Source organism: Agelaius phoeniceus, chromosome 1 (genome assembly GCF_051311805.1).
Source record: "Agelaius phoeniceus isolate bAgePho1 chromosome 1, bAgePho1.hap1, whole genome shotgun sequence".
Classification (NCBI taxonomy): domain Eukaryota; kingdom Metazoa; phylum Chordata; class Aves; order Passeriformes; family Icteridae; genus Agelaius; species Agelaius phoeniceus.
The window spans coordinates 129,411,389-129,431,680 of record NC_135265.1 but is presented as its reverse complement, the minus strand read 5'-3'; the positions used below and the strand labels follow the sequence as shown (position 1 = coordinate 129,431,680).

General features: G+C 34.4%; 1 protein-coding gene across 50 annotated transcripts in view; it reads left to right on the top strand.

Annotated features, from left to right (window-relative positions):
* The window catches only part of RIMS2 (regulating synaptic membrane exocytosis 2), a 445,801-nt gene that overhangs the window by 326,114 nt on the left and 99,395 nt on the right, over positions 1 to 20,292 (top strand). For 32 of the 50 annotated variants that reach the window (XM_077187200.1, XM_077187269.1, XM_077187187.1 and 29 more), the window contains one exon: positions 15,651 to 15,683. The exons of 13 other annotated variants lie outside the window; for them this stretch is intronic. In XM_077187200.1, coding sequence (XP_077043315.1) covers positions 15,651 to 15,683 — 33 coding nt within the window. Of the gene's footprint in view, positions 1 to 7,045; positions 7,136 to 15,650; positions 15,684 to 20,292 lie in introns of all 50 variants that reach the window. 5 more of the 50 variants (XM_077187196.1, XM_077187154.1, XM_077187126.1 and 2 more) reach the window with 2 other exon arrangements.

Here is a 20,292-nt window from a genome sequence, read left to right as displayed (position 1 = left end):
AACCCTATATCAAGCTAAACCTTGCCTTCTGCATTCTGCAGAATGAATTTGTATGCTGTTCACATTTTCTTGTATGCACAGAGTATTCCCTGACATCCAGGGCATGGAAATGCAAACTGAGGAGGCACTATGGAAAAGAGGTGTAGAGCAGAAGCTTGTTCTTTGCTCCATATTTATTCCATATTTATTTTGGACATTACTTGTAATTTTCTTTTTTTTTAATTAATTATTCATTAAATTCTGAAGATATTTTGATTTTTATTGTGTTTACCTATTGCAGCAGTATGAGGATTCCCATACCAGTTTCTGACTAAAAATCCATGTAGCCCAGTGTCTGGTCTTCAGTAGACCAGGTGTAGATGCTGAGGGAAAGGGAAATAAGCAGGACAAGTATTCCTGTACTGGGAATAGTGTGGCCAGCAGGAGCAAGGAGTCATTCTTCCCCTGTACTCAGCACAGGTGAGGCTGCACCTTGAGTGCTGTGTCCAGTTTTGGGCCCTTAGTTTGGGAAGGACGTTGGGACGATTCTGCGCATCCAGAGGAGACAACAAGGCTGGTGAAGAGTCTGGAACTCTTCAAGTCCTATGAGGAATGACTGAGGCAGCTGGGGGTGTTTAGCCTGGGGAAGAGGAGACTCAGAGGTGACCTTATCACTCTCTACAACTCCCTGAAAGGTGTCTCTAGTCAGTGGGGATTGGTCTCTTTCTCCAGGCAGCAACTGAGAGAACCAGAGGACACAGACTCAAGCTGTGCCAAGGGAAATATAGGTTGGATATTAGGAAAAAGTTTTTAATGGAAAGAGTGATAAAGTTCTGGAATTGTCTTCTTGGGGAGGTGATGGAGTCACCATCCCTGGATGCATTTAAGAAAAGACTGGATGTGGCACTCAGTGCCATGGTCTAGTTGAGGTGCTGGGACGTGGGTTGGACTTGATGGTCTCAGAGGTCTCTTCCAACCTAGTCATTCTGTGAATTCTGTGAATTCTGTTCAAGTGTGTAGTGAAGCTTATCCAGGATCCTGGCTGCCCAGTCTCCTAGGCCTTGTGCCTCAGGAATCTGCATAAACAACAGTGGTATCTTTGCAGGGTGCCTTCATCTCCCTCATAGGTTCTCAGTGTTGTTTCTTCCTCCTTAAATCAGTCCTTTCAAAATGCCCCCCGGAGTGCTTATCCAAACAAGGGCCTTGGGGGAGCTGTCCTTCCAGATGTCCCAGAGAAGCCAATTGAGTGACCCCGCTCTAGCGCAGCCTGCCGTGGTGCAGGCGTTTAACCAGAAGGGGGAGCAAAGCTGCCGTATTTTAAAGACATGAAAAAAGATGTGAAACGAACAAACAACTCCTCCCCATGCCCCAAATGGTACCGGAAAAAAAAAGTCTTGGTAGTGGCTTGCAAATAATATCTTTGTGTTATTTAAATATACTTTAATAAATATTAATGTACGCATATTTAATGTAACATTAACTGACTGTTTTCTTCTTAGCCATCTGGAGGATTAATTTATTTTCTGTCATTTTTTCATGTTTTACAAATCCATTGTATTTATAAAAGTAGCAACATGTTACTCTGATTTTTAGCTAAAGATAGGCTATGACTTTACTGATTGATATTTCAACAAGGGCTCTCTGAGACCTTGCTTGAGTATATCTAATTTTTTTTTAGATAGAAGATTACAATCAATTTATTCCCCATATAGAGAAATCCACTAGCAAAAAATTTAAAATATAAATTTAAAATATAATTGACTGAATTTGCAGGTAGAGAATATTATAAGAAGAGACTGCTACTGGACTAGACTTAAGTGATTTGCAGTTACAAATAATGAATGTAGCCTTGGAGTCAGCTTGAAGAAAACATTTCTGGAGTAAGGAATAATCTACAGCGCATTATTATGTTTTTAATGTTAGTAACAACAGTATGAAATGTAGATATGTTGCAGTACTTTTTATTGCTGACCTGGTGATTTACATTGAAGTTCTTTTAATGTATTCCAACTGCAGCCTCAGGAAATGAAGCTCAGGGTTTGGGTACTGGGGTTTTTTTGTTTGTTTGTTTGTTACTTTTTTTGAAGAATGTGTATGTAGTTTAGTAAGAAAGATTAAATCAAAACAAAATAAATAATTAAGATTGCATTGGAACACTCTATTCATTAAAAAACATTATATAAGCCATTAATGAACAATTTCTTTATTTTAAAATTTTAGAACATTTCTTAGTATTCATTGGTTGATTTGGCACTAATATGCAAACTACTTTCACATGAAGGTTGTGTGTGCATATGTGTATGTGTGTCCCTGCCTCCCTGCCTTTATACTGTCCACACTTTATCAGCATTCAGGGCAATGTGTTAAGAGGCATTTGAGATTTTGAAGGAAGGACAGATCATCGGTTCTCAGATAAATGCCTTGATCTCTAAGGTACAGGAACATTCTGTAAAGTATTCTTCCAGTGTATGGAGAAAAAAATGTAGATCAACTGTTACTGTGACAAAAGAGGAAGCTAAAAGATTATGACCTCAGGTTGGCTGTGGGTTGCCTGGGGAGGCAGGAGGTCTTGTTCTGTATTTGTCAGAGAAATACTACATGTGTTCCTACGTGTGTTGTTTTTGGGTACTGGATGAGTTTTGTTCCTGTTACATCAGGGTAAGGAAGCATCAACACTGTTTTAATGAAGCACCTGAAGGTTTCTCTGGTGTAGGAACATCAGCAGTCTGGCATTAAAATCTTGACTGCTGACTTTGTGTCACTTCGAGTTGGCCTTGATGCCATTAAGCAGCACACTGGTGCTGCAAGGTGGGACTGGATTCATTCCAGACACAATTCGGTACATCTGGGACAATTCATACATCATGGTTTGAAGCCATTTGCTTTCCCCTAGTAGAGGTTTGACACACTGAAAATATTTCTCTCTGTGTGAGCTCTAGAGACCGATGTTCTTTAATTTTCTTACGGACCTTGTTTTGCAAAAAATAAAACTTGTATGCCATGAATTTAGTCTTAATTAATTCTTCTTCTTGCAACCTGCATGCATGAATTGAGATCTTAAGTATATGATTCAAAACAGTTTCTCATCTTTTGACAGTTTATCCCACAGTTTAAATGACTTCCTATTGTGCTGCATTGGTTTAAGAAGCACTAGCCAAATCCACTTTTGACTTATTTTTACAGTAGTTGTCACCATATATTATTAATAACATAATTTCTTTCTGAGCATTCTTCATATAAAATTAAAAATAGACAGAAGTTCTGAGTACTTTTCATTTGCAGAAAAAGATGACTAAATTAAGTATGTCCTAATGAAAAAGAGAAGGCTTTATGATAACCTAATCAAGTCTAAAACTAGAAATGCACTGATAAAAATTGGTTCCCAGAAAAGTTAGGTGCTGAAAAAAAGATAAAAGCTGACATGGTTTTCATTAAAAAAAAAAAAATAAAGACAAAATATAAAAAAATGTTTCAAGTGAAGGGTATTGTGAGAAACACTATTACTGTCTGTAGTATTGAGAAAAGAAGAGAGAAGGCAAGTATTGGCATAAGAAAAATCCTCATCATTAGTATCTGGTATTTTGCTGCATCATCTTGTACTTCTGCAGTTTGCTGCACCATTTCCAATTCAACTGCAACATTCCTGGTGCTAAGCTGGCATGGTTAGAAATTCAGAAAAGCTGAAATATGCAACTATTCTTCTCAGATATTATTTCCACATTTTAAATGTTTTCCATATTAAATATTCTAAACAAAAGTGTGAGAAATGCTGAGGTTGTACATGACACTGAGTCCTGGAGCACACCAGGCCCCCTCTCCCAGGCAGCACAGGTGAGTGTCACTCTCACAGGGAAAGGCACAACACCAAGTGTCACCCCAGCTGCATTATTCACTGTGGTGTGCAGTGCCCAGGGGTAGGTGCAACAATTCAATCTAAAGAAACAATTGCATCTAAAGATTGTCCATTTCGTTCTGGTGGGAAAAATCTGCATTGGGCACCTGTCAAATCCTTCTGGCCCTAAAGGTGCATTGGCCAGTTGAATACTCTGACTCAAGAATCCCATATTTTATGTAATCTATATAAGATCTTTTTGGATAAATATTTAATATTTTTTCATCTCTCTTTATACATAAGTCCAAGCTGATTATCACAACAGATGATAGGATGAAGTTTATGTTATGGGAAGTGAGAGTGATAATAGGAGACTGATGATCTAGAAAATGTATGGTTTCTTTCAAAATATTTACTATCTGACCAAAGTTGGCTTTGATTAAAACAACAAGGGAATAGATGGTGGCACTTTGCCTTGGGGAAAAAAAAAAAAAGATTTTAGAAACTACATTGTGCAAAGTACATTGTTAACTAAACTTATTTGTCTAACCAGAGAGTTAGAGGGCAACACTGACATTTTGGCACTTTGAATAAGCATCAGCATCTTATGCTAGTTCCCAAACAGAAAGCTGTCCTTTAAGCTCTCCTTAAAACATATTGTCTCATCTTTGTAAAACATAGAAATGGAAATGAAATTAGGAAATGTTGAAAAAAAGGTCAAATGTTTGGTTAATTCCAATGGGTAGATCTATTTTTATTTCTCAGTTGAAACAATAACCATTATTAGTAAAACTCTTGCAATATTCTAGAAGTTAGTGGAGTTTTTGACTTGATCTGGAGTACTGCCAAACCCCATATACTCAATCTAAACGTTGTACTTAACTTCTGATAAAACTAAACAGCCATTTGAATTTCATGCTGATATGCCATAAATTTAACTGAAGCTATAGAAAAGAGGTCATTTGGAACCTTTTCTGGAAGTGTCTGCATGCTCATGCTATGACTTTCCTCAAAAACATACAGTAGCCTGTCTTGCTTTTTGTAATGTTGTTAGTTTTTCTTTTTAAGGTTAACATGAGGCAAAAGTATTTATTCAAAGAATGATATTTTTATTTGATTTTTATTTCCTCACTCTTGTCAGTTCAAACGTTATTACAGAGTGTTACTGAGAGGGTTAACTATTTTCTAGATGCTGAGCTCTCAAAGAATTATCAAGGTTTAGTAAAGCTTTTCTTTTGATAGGGAACTTTTTTTATAATAAGTGACTTTGGTGGCTGCGACAACTACAGTTTTTAGGTTCAGAACTAAACCAGGAGGTCTGAAAAGGATGCTCACCTAGAGTCAGAGAGAGAGAGAGAGTCTCTTCTAAAATTTGCATTAAAATAGCATGGAAATCAGTGGACTTCCTGATATTCTTCAGTGTTCTCCAGTATTTAGATTATTTGTTGTGTATTATGAAAAAAATCCTTTGGATTACTGTATGCCTACTTTTTACCTTATTCTAAGTACAATCTCCCTATTTGGCCTGAATTACTGTTAATGGTATTTTTTGGTAGCAGTGACTATTCCTTAAATTAAAAAGTAGTTTTAGTAAGGTCATTGAGTTTTTTGATTTGTGAATTAAGAAGATACTTCTGGACTCATTTGAGAAAAAAGAATATTTTATTGTTAACTGTGTATATTCATAGAGAAAAAGAAAGAATCACATTCTCGCTAGGAATAATCATATTAGGACTTTATTTCCATGGTTTGGTAACAGAATGTTCTGTTTGAAATTTCTCATTTAGTACTCACTACACATGGTACTTCAAAGATGATAGAGACTGTTTCAGCTTGCATATCTGTGGTGTCATGAAATCATTACAGTGACAATTTACTTCAACCTACATTTCCACCCATTTCAAAAACCAAAGCAGCCTTTTATAGGACACCAGCCTGTCATGGACCAACAACAGCCACAGAGAAAAGGCTGCAGGATGCAGACAGATAACACTTTCACAAGTTTGCATTTTGAATGTTAGATATCCATCCATTTTCTTGAAAAAGGCTAAAATACTTTGTGTCAGTTTACTTTGAATTGGTAAGATTAAAAACGTTTTCCATATCTGTCATATTATTCTCCATCACTGGGTATTTCTGCGACTGTAAAAGTGATAACATCTGGGGGCAATGGTTGTGAGGAGCTTTGCACTTTACACGATAAGCAAAGTAAGCAGATTCTTAACAGCCCAAAGCAAAAATGGAACTTGGAGTATTGGATCTCTCCCGTTAATTGGTGTTGATTTGGTTTTGCCATGAGATCCCAAAGGGTTTAAAACTGATAGTATTTATGCTAACTACCTATTTTGTCAGAAGATAGAGAATTAAAGTGTAAAAAAAATAAATTGACAACCTCAAAATGCTAACAGCTCTCAAGTCTAGAGAATGTAGTTCTGTGGAGCAGTGTACATGATTCTATCTATAGCTCTTTTCCTGAGCAGTTACATCAGAAATGCCAGTTTCAGATACAGGACAAATTGGTGCAAAAGTTCTTATTGAGTAGTTTAATCTGCTCAAATTAAAAACTTAATTTAAATCAAGTTCCAGATTTTGAAAATAAATCTGACTTAGTTTTGGCTTAAGAATTAGTTGTTAAAAACACTTTTTCAACTTAAATTAGGCACGCATTGTTGCTTGTTCAGGCTTTTTGTTCGTTTGCTTATTTGTTTGTTTGTTTGTTAATTTATTTTGTTTGGTGGGTTATTTTTGTTAATTATATCTTTGCATAGAATTTTTTACCAAAATATTTATAACTACCTGTATAACTTACAGAAACACAATGATAATAAGAATCTATAGTAATAAGCTATACATATACTATAATCTATGTATAAACTATAAGCTATATGTGTATTATAATCTATAGTAAAACGCTATAGAATGTAAAGCAATAATTTTTTAAAATGGACCAAATTATTGTGTAAACAAGCCCCTGCTTTGTATGTCAGTTGTTAAATACTAAAGACACCAGAATATTTGACAATTTACATAGGCACTAACTTTCGGATAAGATGTTCTGTTCCAGAGTGTTTAAGATATGTAATTATTCTCTTCACCCCAGGCCTCTAAGAACTAATCTAGATTTTATTGTTAATGATAATACATTTGTTTAGATCAAGTTGTCCCAGATGATATTAGGAGTATTATAATTTAAGTTACATAATTTTTCTGATTTTTTTTTTTGATTTACACTAGAAGTTACATGGGAAGACCAGCAGAAAAAGGTGAATGGTACAATAACTGATGACAAACCATTGCCGAAAAAGAAACACCATTCTGAGACAGGTTTGTCAGGGTTTGGAAAACCACATGAAAGCATGAGACAATAAGACCACATTTCATGCTTTTGTAATGCGTGTGTGCTTTATGTACCTTATTTTTTCACTTTGGTGTGAAATATTTAGCATGTAGAGACCATTTAGATGATATAGTTTTGTTTTAGAATAGCCAAAATAGATTTGCTTTTGTAAACAATTGTATTAGAATGCACATACATTAGAAAAGAAGTGTTCCGGCACAGTATTAGACATATTTTGCTTTTAGTTTTGAATTTTGTTATGACTTAATATGTTTGTGCAAGCCTCAGGAATCCAAGTATAATCTATGCTGATTCTTATTTAGTTGACCAAACCAAGGTATCTACTGCATGTATGGTGAGAAAATCATCTTCTACAGACTTAAATCTGAAACCTTCTTTCACCATCACACATGGCAGAAATAATGTTCCAGTGTAATTTTTTATACAAGCTGCAGTTTATATCTTCATACTTGGAAATTCTCAAATCTTAAAAATCTCTTCTTTCCTCCATTCTGTACAGAAATGGATTTCTTCTGAAACTAAAAACTGTCATAAACCTTTTTTCACCTCGAATGGCAAGTTCAATTATTCAGCTATCTTTGTTCCTACAAATGCATAGCAATAAAATGTAAACCTAGTAATAATAAAAATGATGATAATAATAGTGTTATTCTGTCTCCATAATCAGAGAATAAAATGTCCTAATCACATTAATTTATACACTTGCAAAGGGCAAGCACACTTTAAGGAGTAGAGAAGGTAGGGAGAAGAGAAGGAAGGGGAGGGGAAAGAAAAGGGAAATGGGATCTTTATATTGCAGGTTTCATCCTGTTTTTAAAGATTGATCCAATCTACTCAAGTCAATGGGATTTTTCAGTTGCGAGAATGCCTTGGTTCAGTTTTGTGTTGCAAATAACTCTATTGGGCATATTAGTTGTCTCACTCTAATAACAACCCTTCTCCCAGTTGCACAAATTAAAATTTACAAGATTGGCTGGCTGTGTCACCTCCTAAATTAATAATGCAATCTCACCTACATAATAATAGAATACTGATAATATCCAAATGTTTTGCTGAAGTTCAACTACTGTACAGCTGAAAGTGCAAGACTCAGAACTGAAGAAAACCAGTGAAATCTGTCTTGATTCTAACCTAGGAATTAGACAACCTAGCATTAAAAGTCCAGATGTGCCCTTACATTTCCTGTTCCCCAAATTTTTGGTGCATCAGAAGTTACAGGATAAAACAAATACTGTTTATGAGAGTCAGGATCAGAATATCATATATCTTCTTTTCTAGCTGTTTTAACTTTTACATGATAGATTCAAAATACAATGTCTACACATCTGCACTGTTGTCTTTCCAGGGAGAGCTGAGCAGAATAGTGCCTGTGCCCTGACTTTTCTCTTATGTAGTATCTAAGTAGGAACAGTAACTCCATCTTCCAGCTGAGGTGGGCTTAGGACTGTGTTCTGGACAGAAAACTTATTTATAGTTATTGGCAGTACATTTAGGGCCACCTTTCTCATATTTTAGAGAGAGGTAGCATATTTTTTAGATGGCTGCTCTTGGGGTATTCTACATTTTGGAGGATGAGTAAAATCTTATAATTGAAAGAAAAAAACAGGCAGAAGAATAGAAATTAGAATCAAATATGAGCAATGAAAAGTTCTCACTTTACAGGTGTTCTGTATATTAAAATGATAGTCATCTGATTTCTATCTATTTTTCTGTCTGGAACAGAACCAGTGATCTCCAGTCAGACTTGGTTTGAAAAGCCACAGTCACCATTATCAAAGTCTAGAATAGATACAAAGTTAAGTAAAACTTGTGTTCTTCACTTTACAGTCCTAAGTCTTTTTGTGAGGGCTGATGCCTGATAAGAGCATAACTTCTCTTTTAATTTGCATTATCAACAATGTCTTGTAATCAGTAATGCATGGGATGGTGATACACGAGGCAGAAACGTTGAGGTGCTTCTGAACAAGCTACAATGGCCCTCAAATGGCACATCCCTGTATTCCTCAGATGCTTTTCCAAACTGGATCTTTCAAAAACCTTTATGTACTTCAGTGGTAGGAGTGGAGTAATGCAACTTGCAGGACTGGCATAATCTGCTATGTCTGCGCACTATTGTTCCCTGTAGACATCCCTGTATCATTTCAGTTACCTTTCAAGGCAAAGTAGTCAGGACATCTAGAAGAAGGTGCCACAACACTGTACTCATATCTGGATGTTGAACTATATTGTATCTATGACCATGATCTAATGGTGATGCAGCCTGGCAGAAGCTACCTAGGAAGCTTCAAATACCTTGAACCCTTACAATATAGGATTTACCCTCTGCACAGGACTGCACTTTCTTTCATCTGTGAGTGCTTTAAATGTTCTGTCTGCGCAGAAAACAGTGAAGAGATACTAATGAAACTTAGCTCCTGAATGCAGAGGGTGCAATGGAGGCAAGAAGGAATAGGGACCACCTCATATTCCCCTGTTGTGATTGCCTTTTCATCTGTTGATGAGTTTTCTGATATGATCTGTTATGAAAGCTTATACTGTCTTTAAGTGCAGTTTGTCTGTTAAGAATTCAACCTAACCAGTGCCATGGAAATAGCCATGGCAGTAGTATAGCTGAGAAGACCTGGGAGAGCAAATAGGCATTGATTACATGAGTACCATGAGTGCAGAACTGAGATCTGTGAGCAAATGAATAGATAACAAAAGAAATTTCAAACCCCAGAAAAATAACAGTAATACTGTACCTTGTAAAGCATTAATATTCAAGAAATATGCATGACTGGAAATGGGATTAGCAAATTTGTTGGAGGACAATTGAAGGTCATTAAATTACATAGCGAAATGGTTCTTGTGTTGCAGACTTTTCAAAAGAAGTTGATGATAAGATTTCTCTTCCTGAATATCAGAAACCAAAGTGATGGGGTTTTTTAACAGTGTTTTTAAACTCTAAGTTCTGATGCAATTTGCAGAATTAGTGTTAAGCATATTTCAAAGACTCAATTGTATTTATGTGAAGATTTTGAAGGATTGGAAGGGTAAAACTACAGAATCGTAGGTAAGCATAGCATAAAAATTCAAGCCATATTTTGAATCTGTCCCCTTCCTTTGGCTGATGTCAGTACTCTGTCAGAGAATACTGCATTCTAGACACCACTACATCAAAAAGCATTAGAAACAGTTACTTGTTCATACCTGAGATTATTAAGTACCTTCAGCACTCACCACTGCATCTGAACTGTAATAGAAGGTATTTGAAAGAAAGTGAATAAAACTCTGGTACTCTAATCAGATTTTGTTTTTCAGTGAAAAGAAAAGAAAAAGAAATACAGGAAGCAAACATTTTCACGTGGTTTTGCATTTTTATATATGAGGCCTTAAGAGAAGAAGTTGGAAAAGAAGGTTATGTGTAGAGAATGTGTCCTGTACTGATATGGATAAAACTAGGCAGGATACTGTTTTTCTTCAAAAACAATTCTTTTAATCAGTATCATCACTAGTGTCTTTTGACCCGACCAAAGTAATTAAAATGGGAAAAGGACATAGTTTAGGGTATCATGGCAGAGATACTCATTTCTGTTCCATTTCACGATCCAAAATATTGGAAGCTGAATACAGCCTAGCAACCTGTGTCTCCACCCAGAGGTGACAATACAGAAACTGCCTTTGTAGGATAGCAAAGAGGGCAGGATTGGCTTCCCCCTGTTTTTCCTACAGAGAGGCAGTAGATTTGATGGGTATTACCTGAAACACTCCTGTAATGGTTTCATTATCACTGGCTGTTGAGCACATTGCAGTGTCATCAAATATCCAACCTTTACAACAGAAACTTTGGATTTCCAAGGAGCAGTTGAAGAACAGAATGGTGAGAAAGTGCTGAACATATATTAATATTATTGAACAAAAGAACACAGGGTAGTTAAAATGGATTTATAAATCTTGGACTGGAATTAAGTAAAAATTGATTGTCCTTGTAATTAATTTGGGGAAAGACATATTTCTGTAATATGGAAGTAAAATAAAGTTTTAGAGAAATCATAGCAATGGTAGATTAAACACATCAAAAAATATAAAGTTAATGTATACTTAAAAATGGTAAGTCTTTATATGGGTAGATTTGCTTTCCATTTAAAGGGAGTCATGCTTATTTTTATCTGTGGAACACTTAAGTCTCTCTCCTGGGTAGGACTATGCCATGACACCTACATAGACAAAGACTTTCACAAATCTAATGTTATGTAATGAAAACTAATTGTAGCTTATCTATTACCATGAATTCAGTTGTAGTGTGAAAACAGTAAGTCCAAAATCATTCAAAATTGTGTTTATTTCACTAGAGGTTTGTAGTCAGAATTCACAGTATGACAGATTGAAAATTATGAAAAGGGAGAAAAGAGTTGGAAAATAGTTAGAAATGAGTTGAAAAAGGCAAAGTAAGGATAGGGCAGAGAGAGAGAGGGCGAGAGAGAGAATTAATTTCCTTCTCAGGATTCATAATAATTCCAATCCAATGTGTACTATAGTGCATTAATATTTTGAAGTGTTACTATTTTTTCTTTCCCCCCCCTTATAAAATTACCACGTGAACTTTACTCAGAGAAGCAAAGCAATAAAAGCTCTCTCTGGATTCTTCATTTAGTTTACCTTTTGAGATTTACGAAAAATTTATGCAATCTACTTGGTTTAATTTGAATTAGAGATTTTATGATACTGAGAATATTTACAATTTCTTCTGTTATTTTCTACCATTGTATCTACTATCCTTGTCTTTGGGTAAGAGTAAGATTTTTCATATTTACTGTCTTTACCTATTGTGCTTTTTATGTAGTGTATATTACATATAGTCTATATTATGTAATTGCAGAATTAAATGTATTGCTTTAGTCTTTCCTGTATTTTTTGATGTATTTTTGAGTAAAAATGTCAGCATACATCCAGTATACAGATGCTATTTTGTGTGTATAGGTTTATGCTTTAAGGTAAAGAACTCTAACTAAGAGGGAACTACCTCATTAAAAAGTTCAGAAGTGTGGGACAGGCTCTGTATCTAGTTGTGGTTTAATGCTTTTGGAGAATATTAAGTAATACTGATTTTATTCACATCTCAATGTAGTAAAATGGCCTTTCCATCTAAATCTTCTGCTAACAAGTATTTGTACTCTTAGCTTTTCTATCTACTCTTGTTTATATGTATCCTTAGCATTGCAGAGTTAGAATAATGTCAGGGGACATCTTACCTGAGAGTTAAATGTATTATATCAGTCTTCAGGTCTAATCTCATCCAGATTGATGACATAGAATTATGGAACTTACAGACTCTATGGAGCATTTCTGTCTTAGAGTCTATTCCGTGTTTTAAGATGATGCTTATTTGATTGTGCTATTGCAGATCATATTTTATGAAGAGTGTCCAGAAATGAGACTTTACAAATCTGAGCTTCTGTTTGCAGTGAAAGATCTTTGGTTCTTAGGAAAAGATAAAAATGAAATTAAGAAAACTCTTGAGGAGAAAAAAAGCCAGTAATTTACTTATATCTCTCTTTCCTTTGCTTCTGTAAGAATTTTAGTTGGGTCTGTTTGCCATGTAAAGATATTTTGAACACTGAGTTCCTAAATACTTCTCTTCAATGGGTGACATTACTTACAATGAACAGCTGTATGTTGAAGCATGATAAAAGAGATGGTACTTATTTTGGGCAGGTTTCAGACTTAAAGTTTTTGTTAACTTTTTATGTTTATTTATTGAGATTTTCATCTGTTTCTAAATTTGTATATAATAGCCTTATACATACTACTCTCATACATTGAGATGAACAATTGTTGAAAATAAATGCTGGTTCCACAAAAAAAAGCAATAACTACAAACGGAGACTGGCTATTGACATGATGTAAATTTAATAGAATTGGTGATGTTGTTTTATTCTTACATTTAAACCTATTTCTATCAAAACTATTATTTTTTAAATTAAAAGCTACAAAACCAGAGAATTTTCAAGCTATTGTTTGAGATTTGTGGCATGGTGTCTTAATCAAGAGAAAAAGTGATTCACATAAGTTGCACTGCTTTTAAATTAATCAGTCTATTAGTACTTTCTTCTTCACATCATTATTTGGAAGAAGCTGGTGCATTACCATGCCACTTCTATGAATTCTTTAATATTTCCAACAATAAATACAAAAATATTATAATCCATTTATCTCAACAGATGAGGTAGCTGTTGATCAGGTATCCACAGTGAGACAACAACTATTATCTTTTTTCCCCTCTGGCTTCTATTAGAAATATTCTTCTAATATGTTTGATAAGTAAAAATCTAAAACTGGAAAATTTTTGTAATTAAGAATGGTTTTTGTTTGCCGCTTTGAAATGTAAATTTTTTTTTCATAACAAATACTTTGCATGAGGACTTTTAAAAAGGCTATTTTAAAAAAGTGTTGGTATATGTGACTGATATGCATGCAAATACTGATAATTTGATCCTAAAATATTCAAAGAGACGTCCTTGCTATTCAGTTGTGTTTGTCTGGCATTACTAGAATACCTTGCATTATCTTACCAGACATGTTCCAAGTTTGGAAATAACATGATTCAATACTTTGAAAATTTATAGAGAAGGATTTATCTTGCTGCAGTATATGTCTCAAAGCTACTAATTCTTATGGATATTAAAGAAAATAAACCAAGGAGTGGGGTCTTGGTAGAGACTTTCTAATAGCTGCTTTTGCTACAGTAGGAATGCTCACTTCGGGGCTATACATAAGTAATATCAAATATTTTCAGATCATTTTGAATACTTTTAGCTGTGTTTTGATGGTGCTAAAAATGATTTATTTATTTATTTAGCACTTACAGCAATTATAGCTACATTTTATTAGTATGAGTGTAACATGACATAGAGAATTAGATCTTTCTATTTGCTTATTTGTATTTCTTCCAATGGATTCTTTGTACTTGCCCAGATAAAAAAATATTTATACTCCATTATTGTTTTTTTAACATGCAAAAACTTAGCAACTTTTGTCAAAACTACAGCTGCTATGCTTTCACACTACATATCTCATATATAGCTCTAATGTGTGTTCATTCTAATTGCCTAGAAATGCATTCTAATTATGTATATTTCAAGCTGCTTGGTTTTGCAACAACTTTGGTAGTCTTGGCATTTGGTAGTAGATTGAAATATAATCTAACACTATAATATAAAATTGTTAAGTACAGAAGACAATGGTTATCAGATAAAATTTGGTGTTGTCTTTAATTTTGTTTTACTGATTTATGTTGCTTATTCTAATTTTGCATTTTTTCAATGGTATCTTGATATTGACTGTAAAAGAATGATAAAATTACAGATATTTTTGTGATGTGTAAAACTTTCTGGACTTCTTTATCTAGTATCTTCAGCATTAATAATTTATGAGCAGTGTTTTGTGACTTATTAGAAAACTGCATGTTGAAATTAGACCAAGCTTATAGATTTTTTTTTCTGTTTCTGATGATTTTTGGGAGAAAGCATTTGTTCTGCTAGCACCAGTGGCTTCACAGTTCTTTGTAATTGTTATTACTTTTCAAGATGAATTCCTCCCATCCTTTAGCTACAAATAGATTTTCAGTACATAGTATGACACTGTCCCTCAGATGTTTTCCATGTCTAAAATGGCAGTGTCCTTTTGAATGTGAAGTAACAACATAAATGATGAGATAGTTGCTTTGGCATTTGACTTGCATGCATTTGTAGTAACTTAGACTTGTGTGAGATGAGACCAACATTAGTTCTGAAAAAGTATTCTGAGCTGACCATGAGAGTTAATAGCTATACATTCTCTTTTCACACGTTCTGTATTTTGGTTTTGATAATTTTGCCTTTGGCAGAGCATTAAAATAATGCAGTCCTTTCCAGAGTGTGTTATGTGGATTCTGAAATGTTTGAGCTTGTACATACATTTGCAAAAAAAAATATTATTTTCTGTTTTGGGTGTCTGAAGTTTGGTTCAGCATAAATTACAATAATTTAATAATTGAAAAATCTAACAGCAGAAGTCCCTTGAATATTAAACTGAGTGTTCAATACTTGAAAGAGAAAAATAATATTTGCATTCAAGTAGATAACATTCAAAAAAATGAACAGTCATGATCAAAATTATTTATGCTAGTTAACATACCTTTTACTATCCAGCTTTTTCTTCAGCATCATTACAGGGATTGACTTTGCTTTCAATTATAACTTTTATTATTTCCTCAGCTTCTATACTAACTCTGTCTTTACTGTTCTTTTCCAACAACAGTAGTTTAACCACTTCTTTCTCAGCTTTCTTTTTTCTTCTAGTGTCTTTTTTTTTTTTTTTCTCCACTTACTAACTCTGCTCTGCAGACTTCTCTCTAAAACAATTTTTGGCCCTTTCCCTCAGTGTCAGTTTTAACCTTCTGAATACATCCTCTCACGCCCATCTCCTTTGTCTATGTCTGTACATTACACGATGTGATCACAGAAGAAGCGGAATCATCAAGGAGAACAAACTCAGGTCTGTCTCTTCTACTGCTTTTCTCTGTGTTATTTTTTCATTTTACCTTTTCTATAGATTTTATCACAGCTCACTTCACATACTTTTCCCTCTCTTCCCCCTCAATAAACTGGCAAAATATTGACAAGGTTTAAGAATTTTAGTTTAAAACACTTATGTAATTTCTATTACCTATTAACTATGGACTCTATTAAAGTCATGAAAGGTAGCTGATGACAAGTAGGCTATACCTTAAGACTTTAAACTGATTTGAATTCTATCACATGAGTTCTTATTTCCCATCTCAAATCATTTGAAAATTAGCCCTTAAAGTTCCAGATAACACATGAAAGCAATCTATAATTTGTTTTATCTATGCATTTGAAAACTGCTACAAAAAATGCCGAAACTCTTCTATAACTAGCTCTTTTTGACTCTGGGAGGATATAATTTTAAAACGGAATAATTTCAGTGAGTTAAATTTCATGCACTGAATTCCAAACTTAGTGTTTGAATAAAACCTGTTTCGAATAAAACCTGTTTCAATTAGAGAGTTTTTAGTGGACGAAAGCTCTTTTCTCATGCCAAAAAGTGGAAATCAAAAAGTTATGATAGTATGAAAGCAAGAAGTCAGAACACTGAAGGAGTCCTCACTTAGCTGCATTGTTTATGAGGCATATTGTACGTTACTTATGGTTTCTTTCATAACAATTTTTTAAGCTGCCATTTAATTGAATTTTCCATGTACTTTATATTACTGGCAGAGAACTAATATCTATCAAGGCACCCTAGCTCGAAAAATGCAGTATTTGTTCACATTACTCTGTTTGTTCAGTTATGGTATGTAGAACAACATACCACAATTCCCCAAATTTAATTAAATTAAATTCAGCTATAAAATTCAAATTTTACAATTACTGTGTAAAAGCTTTAATTAATTTCCTGTTTCTCTGCTATTATCCCAACAAATTAGAGAAGCCACTTGGATGCCATTTAGGTTAGCAAATCTGGAGAAGTTTTGGGGTATATTGACTGGTCCATTAAATTTAGGTGATATTTAGTGAAACATTTTTGTCTTTTCTATACTATGACTGGCTCCTTCAGAGCTCAGTTTTACCTTTCATACTGGTCTTCTCCTAATTAGAACCATAGATTTTTTTACAGAATCTTGCAGATGTTATTTGCTGTGGTTTTCATCTTAAACAAATAGCAATATAGAAATTGTTAAAATTACAGGCTAAAAAAAAGTTGAGGATGGGTAGGGAAGACAACTGGCAGGATTTTCTGAAAGTGCTCTTTTGTAAATCACTATTATTAGGAATTAATAAATTATGCTGTGGAAAGACTGAGTTTACTTACCTTGTGCTTATGATTCACTGCCAGTTCCTGTGCAGTGATTCTGAATCTCTTTTATTGCAAAAATGAACTAGAAGATTGGGTGACCCATTTCCTATCTGTTCATAATAAAAGCTGTAGGCCTTTTTATTCTGAAACCTTCCTCTGAGTTATTGATTGAATCCATATATTAAATCAGAATGTGGAATCAGTCCATATCTGTCTCAGTACTCAAAGAAATCAGACCTTAAATTGGTCAAAAAAACCCATTTATTTTCATCACCTGTGTTTCTTGAACATATATAAGTAGTTAATACTCTTTATTATTAAAATTTTTGACATTGCAATTCTACAAAACACTACTTAGCTCACAGTGTTAAGTAAATGTATTTGGCACTGATGAATTTAATTGTCTAGCACAAAAATGCCAAAGCATGATCAGCTCTGCAGTTGCAATAATTGTTATTAATACCCTTAAACTCAGGAGAAAATTGTTGTGTGTATAGTAACATATTTTCAGATGTACATTTGAAACGGGTCCTCTTCCATGTTTGCCTTAGTAACAAATTAGGTTACACGTTTCAATCCAAGGCACTTGGAGCACAGCTAAAAAGCAAGGGATTCATTTCAATGGCCTACTTTAGAACAAAGTGTTTTCCCATTGCTTTAGAATTTGCTTTAAAAAGTGTGAATCTAGGATTATCAATTTACAGGTTTTCTTAGCAGATGGTTTTCACATAGTTTATTTATCATGGTTTATTTTTCATGCTACCAGACACTAATGTATTTCAGAGGATTAGCTATTCATTTGAGGTGTTATTAAACCAAGAAGTCCTGTGAAAGATAAATATCTGAATATGTTACAACTGCATTGATAGAAAAATGCAGCAATTTATTAAAATCTATAATTGTAAAAAAAAAATATTCCTTGAAAAAACTTAGCTTTTTTTGTTGAAAAGTTTTATGAAAGTGTGTGCAAAGCTTTTGCTGTATATTTCAAGCGCAAAAAACAAAACAAGTTCAGAAAGATGAGAAGCTAAAGAATTTTAATATCAGTTTTGTTATCTGACAGCAGTACAGCTTGATAGCATCCTTAATGAGTAAACCCTGTTTTTCTTGGGTGAAGGAGGAGCTTTGCGATCCAGGGCTTTCACAAACCTGCTTTGAGATGCAGGGTTTTCATATTTTCCAAATTAACATGTTTCATAGGTTTAGATGTTGTCAAAACTGTTGAGAATGTCTTCACTAAGAGTTTTTCCATTCAGGAGAAGTGGAAGTGAGCCCTTGTCTACCCAAGAGCCTTAGTGAGAAGCATACATCTTTATTTTCATCTCTAAGATGGGTGAGACCAACCAGTTATCATCGTGGCAAAAATTACTGGCAATTGCACATAATACTTACTGGTTCTTCAAACATATAAAATACAGAGAACATTCTTCAGAATTCCAACAATTGATCTAGCTGACTCAAGTAACTGCCCAAAAAATGATCATCAAGGCATTGCAAAGGCGGATCCATGCCAGTCAGGGTATGGCAGTCAGGGCACATACAGCAGAAATAGTGCTGAGTGAGTAATTCTAGGATGAGAAGGACTGGCATAGTAATACCCAGGCATTCTAAACTTTCTAACATGAATGGAAGTTAGAAGAGACTGTTCCATTTCTAAAGGGCCATCAAAGGAATGGAAATAGATATTGAAGTCCTTTTTTGCATCCTCTGGCATAAAACTGTCATGTTAAGAGCACACAAAGGCTTGATTAGAGTTTTTGTTGACTTTCAGAGTGAAATTCAAATAGATAAGGACTTTGAAATACCATTTTTGGTGCTTAATTATGAAGTTTCTTTGTAATAACATGATTTATGGAAATGAAGCCTACAAAAACTAACAAACCCTACTGAGGATGAGTGACCAAATTGGAAGAGCTCATAAACCTGGACAGTGAAGGGCCAAACAGTGAACAAACAGTGTGGCAAATTTACTGTAGGAGAAAACAAGGACAAAAAAAAAATGGTACAGTTCAGAGTGTTTAAGAAATCAACTGCATTAGAAGACAAGGAGCACAGGTCTGTTAATTCATTCTTATCTTACAGAACCATGAGAGGTTTTTCAAGTCTTCCAAAAGAGAATCTTCTGTGATATACTTACCCTTTATAAACAGAACATGACACCCCTCTGCTTTTGAGTTATTATTACAGTCAGTATTCTGTGACACACTTTCCTTTATAGAACAGGATGATGCCTGTTCTGTTTCCATTTTCCTTATGTTGAAAAAACATTTCTGGGTAGGATTTGTAACATTTTAGCACAACTATGATTAAATTACTTGTGCATCTCTGAACACTTCTGTGATATTTAGTTTGACAGGCTTATTTAAAATCTGGTGCCTTAGACTGTGAAAGAGACATTTAAAGCATCTAAATCTGTATTTGGTCAACAAAACCCAAAGGTTAAACTCCAAATTCAGTCTAATTTTGTAAACTCTGAATTCAATCTACAGGTACTTAGCATAGTAATAGATGTATTATACTGGATGGCTGGGCAGCTCTTTGTCCTTATTTTTTAGTTTGTTTAGAATTAAATCCAGAAGCCAAAGACTTTTGAAGTAGCCATCTGTACTAAACCCCAAAAATAAATGCTGATGATCAGTCTGCTGAAGCTAAAATAGTAAATACATCAGATCATGTAATTTAAAATGACAGCATAATTTTGCAAAATGTTTGGTAGTTTAACTTGTAACTATTCTGAGTTCCAAATGCAGGTGATCATTTTGTGTTCTTTGACTAAACCTTTGAGTATCTTTCTAGTTATTGAGATGCTAATTGATGTGTTTTGCATTCTTCTATTGCTGAAGAATCTCTATTAATACCTGTTAGCTTTTCTGAGAGCAGAGGCACAATTATTACCAAATGTTTGTGCCTATGATTGGAAGTGGCTGTATCAGAATGTGAAATTCTCTGTGGTTATGCTGTGGAGTGTACCAGTGGTGGGAACTCTGAGAAGCATGCTTGGCAAGCAGGATATTGGAAAGCTTTATAATAAGACTGCTCAGGTTTTCCTGAAAACAATGACAAGCATATAGTGGGGCTGATCTGAATTGATTTATATGGGTACAGAATATAAGGGCCTACTGGCCACTCAGGTATTTTTCTTTTACACTTTCAAAATCCTATTTCATGTCATTTATACAGGGAGGATGTGCCAGAATTCCTGGGAGAGGCTAAATGGGATGTTTTAGCTAATATTTCACTTACTACTTCTTTCTTCCATGTTTTTTTACATGTAGACCTCAGTATT